Consider the following 2,564-nt stretch of genomic DNA (forward strand, 5'->3'; position numbering starts at 1 on the left):
TGGATTAGCTGAAATCTCCAAGAGACAAAGGAATAACCACAAGTCAACTGCAGTATTGGCCCTAAATGGTCCCACCATTTCTGATTCTTCTGATCAAAAATGCAACCTTTTATAATGACAATTCATGAGGAGCCTCCCCTCTAAAAATATTGTTTTCATTTGCATTCCTTTCACTGTGAGTAAAGTTCAACCTCTTTTCATATGCTTAAGGTCATTTGTTTTTTCTAATTTGATTTTTTTTAACTTTTATTTTATGTTCAGGGGTACAAGTTCAGATTTATTGTATGGGTAAACTTGTGTCATGGGGGTTTGTGGTACAGATTATTTCATCCCCCAGGCATTAAGCCTAATACCCATTAGCTATTTTTCCTGATCCTCTCCCTCCTCCCTCCCTCCACCTTCTGAAAGGCCCCGGTGTGTGTTGTTCCCCTCTATGTGTCCATGTGTTCTCAGCATTCAGCTCCCACTTATAAGTGAGAACATGCAGTATTTGATTTTCTATCCCTGTGTTAGTTTGTTAAAAGGTCTTTTTGTTAGTTATTTATTTGTGCTTTTGGCCTATTCTTAAAAACATGTCTCTTTCCTCCTTGTTTTTTCAAATAAGTTTCTATATATCGAGAATATTAGCCACTTATCCGTTATAAACCCTGCAAATATCTCCACGTTATTTGTCACTGGCTTTTTACTTATGACATTTTATGCAATGTAGAGTTTTTAAAAATGTACTCACATTTATCAGTCTTCTTTTATTGATATGGGTTCTGTGTCATAAAAAGCCATTTTCCTCCATCCAGGTCATAGAAAAAAATTTCCAGCTTTCCTGCTAGTTCTTTTGTAGTTCATTTTTTAAAAAAACTTTAAAACTTTAGATATATGTCCCATTGAGGATTCTTTTTTGAGTATGGTGTGATGGGTGGATCTAAATTTACCTTTTCTTAAATGGCTGCACACATTTTTCATAATACCATTTTTTAAAAAGTCCACTATTGTCCAAATGATATGAGGTCTAACTTCATCCTATACTACATTTCTATATATCTTTGGCTCTATTTCTTTACTTTCCATTCTATTCCATTAGTTTCTTTATTCTTATGCCAGTTTGATAATTTTTTTTTTTTTTTTTTTTTTTTTTTTTAGACAGAGTCTCCCTCTGTCACCCAGGCTGGAGTGCAGTGGGGCGATCTGCAACCTCCACCTCCTGGGTTCAAGCAGTTCTCATGACTCAGCCCTGAGAGTAGCTTGGGCCACGACGCCCGGCTAATTTTTGTATTTTTAGTAGAGATGGGATTTCACCATGTTGCCCAGGCTGGTCTCAAACTCCTGACCTAAAGCAATCCACCTGCCTCATCCTCCCAAAGTGCTCGGGTTACAGGAGTGAGCCACCACGCCGGCCAATACTCTTGATAGTGAATTTGTTGCATATTTTAATATCCAGTGTGATGAGGCTGCCCTCATGAGTCTTCATCTTGTTAACCATCCTCACGTAATAAAATATGATGTAGTTAGTCCTTGATGAAGCATTACCCAGACACTCAGCAACTTCAAAGCTTGGTAGACCTGGAGGTGCGTGGTGGTTTGGAGTGTCAGCAGGCAACTCCAAGCCACCAAGCCTTTCTAAATGTGGAATGAGGGAGACAGAGCGAGAGAGAAAGAGAATGAGAGACCAAGGAAGAGGGAGAGGGAGAGAGAGAGAGAGAGAGAGAAAGGAGATGATTACTCCCGTGGAAAAATTTTATAAGTGCCAATCAAATATCACCCAAAGTCCATTTGGAGATACACAGTAAATGAAATGTTTTTTTTTTTTTTTTTGATGAGACTGAATAAAGTTTTATTTTTATATTAAGCTACTTTGCCTCAGTGGTTGCACAATAAGGGGTAGAGGGTAGATGAGGACAAGAACACCCTGAGAAAGTATTTTACAGCACAAGCTTTATGAGGAATAGGAGAACACATTTTTTTCACATTATACTAAGTCCAGCAGAGCCCAGGCTCTGGGGCTGTTGCTCTTAATCCTCAGTGGAGGCTTCAGGCTTTACCACTTAATACGTTCTCCAGGGCTCTGGTTACCTGATCAGCACTGAAGTTGTTCAAAGGGACATTCTTCTCTTGGCCAAATGCGTAGCGGGCCCAGAGTTTGGGCTGCACATCGGAGCATTCGCGGATTAGGATGGGTAGGTCGGGATTTGCCTTCTTCAGCTCCACATAGCGTTTCTCAATGAAGTCCCTGACGCCCTGGCTGCCGGGCGAGCGCTGACGTAAGTGGATGCGAATCTCACGCAGGCCCAGCTTTGCCCCGATTCCTCGACTCGCTGCGGCCGCCGCCATCCTTGCTAACACCGAAGTCCCCAGTTCCAGGTCTGAAATGTTTTAAGTGTCTCATTTTTCAAACTCTCACTTGTGAAATGTGACTTTGGAAATACCTAGCATTTCTTTCTATGACTTCTGCAGCTGTGATATTCCTTCTGCAATAAGTATTCAAGGAAGAAGTAAGATTTCCTGTTGCCTACAGTTTTACTCTGTAGTGAAAACTGTGGGAGAGATTTTGAGTGTCACATAATTTAGAT

General features: G+C 40.6%; 1 protein-coding gene across 1 annotated transcript; it reads right to left on the minus strand.

Annotated features, from left to right (window-relative positions):
* Positions 1–1,914: 1,914 nt before the first annotated feature.
* LOC129475584 (NADH dehydrogenase [ubiquinone] 1 alpha subcomplex subunit 2-like) lies at positions 1,915–2,357 on the minus strand. Its single transcript, XM_055267731.1, has one exon. It carries the CDS (start codon positions 2,323–2,325, stop codon positions 2,026–2,028), a length of 300 nt encoding a protein of 99 aa, XP_055123706.1. The 5' UTR covers positions 2,326–2,357; the 3' UTR covers positions 1,915–2,025.
* Positions 2,358–2,564: the final 207 nt, after the last annotated feature.

The sequence above is a fragment of the Symphalangus syndactylus genome, chromosome X (assembly GCF_028878055.3).
Source record: "Symphalangus syndactylus isolate Jambi chromosome X, NHGRI_mSymSyn1-v2.1_pri, whole genome shotgun sequence".
Taxonomy (NCBI): Eukaryota; Metazoa; Chordata; class Mammalia; order Primates; family Hylobatidae; genus Symphalangus; species Symphalangus syndactylus.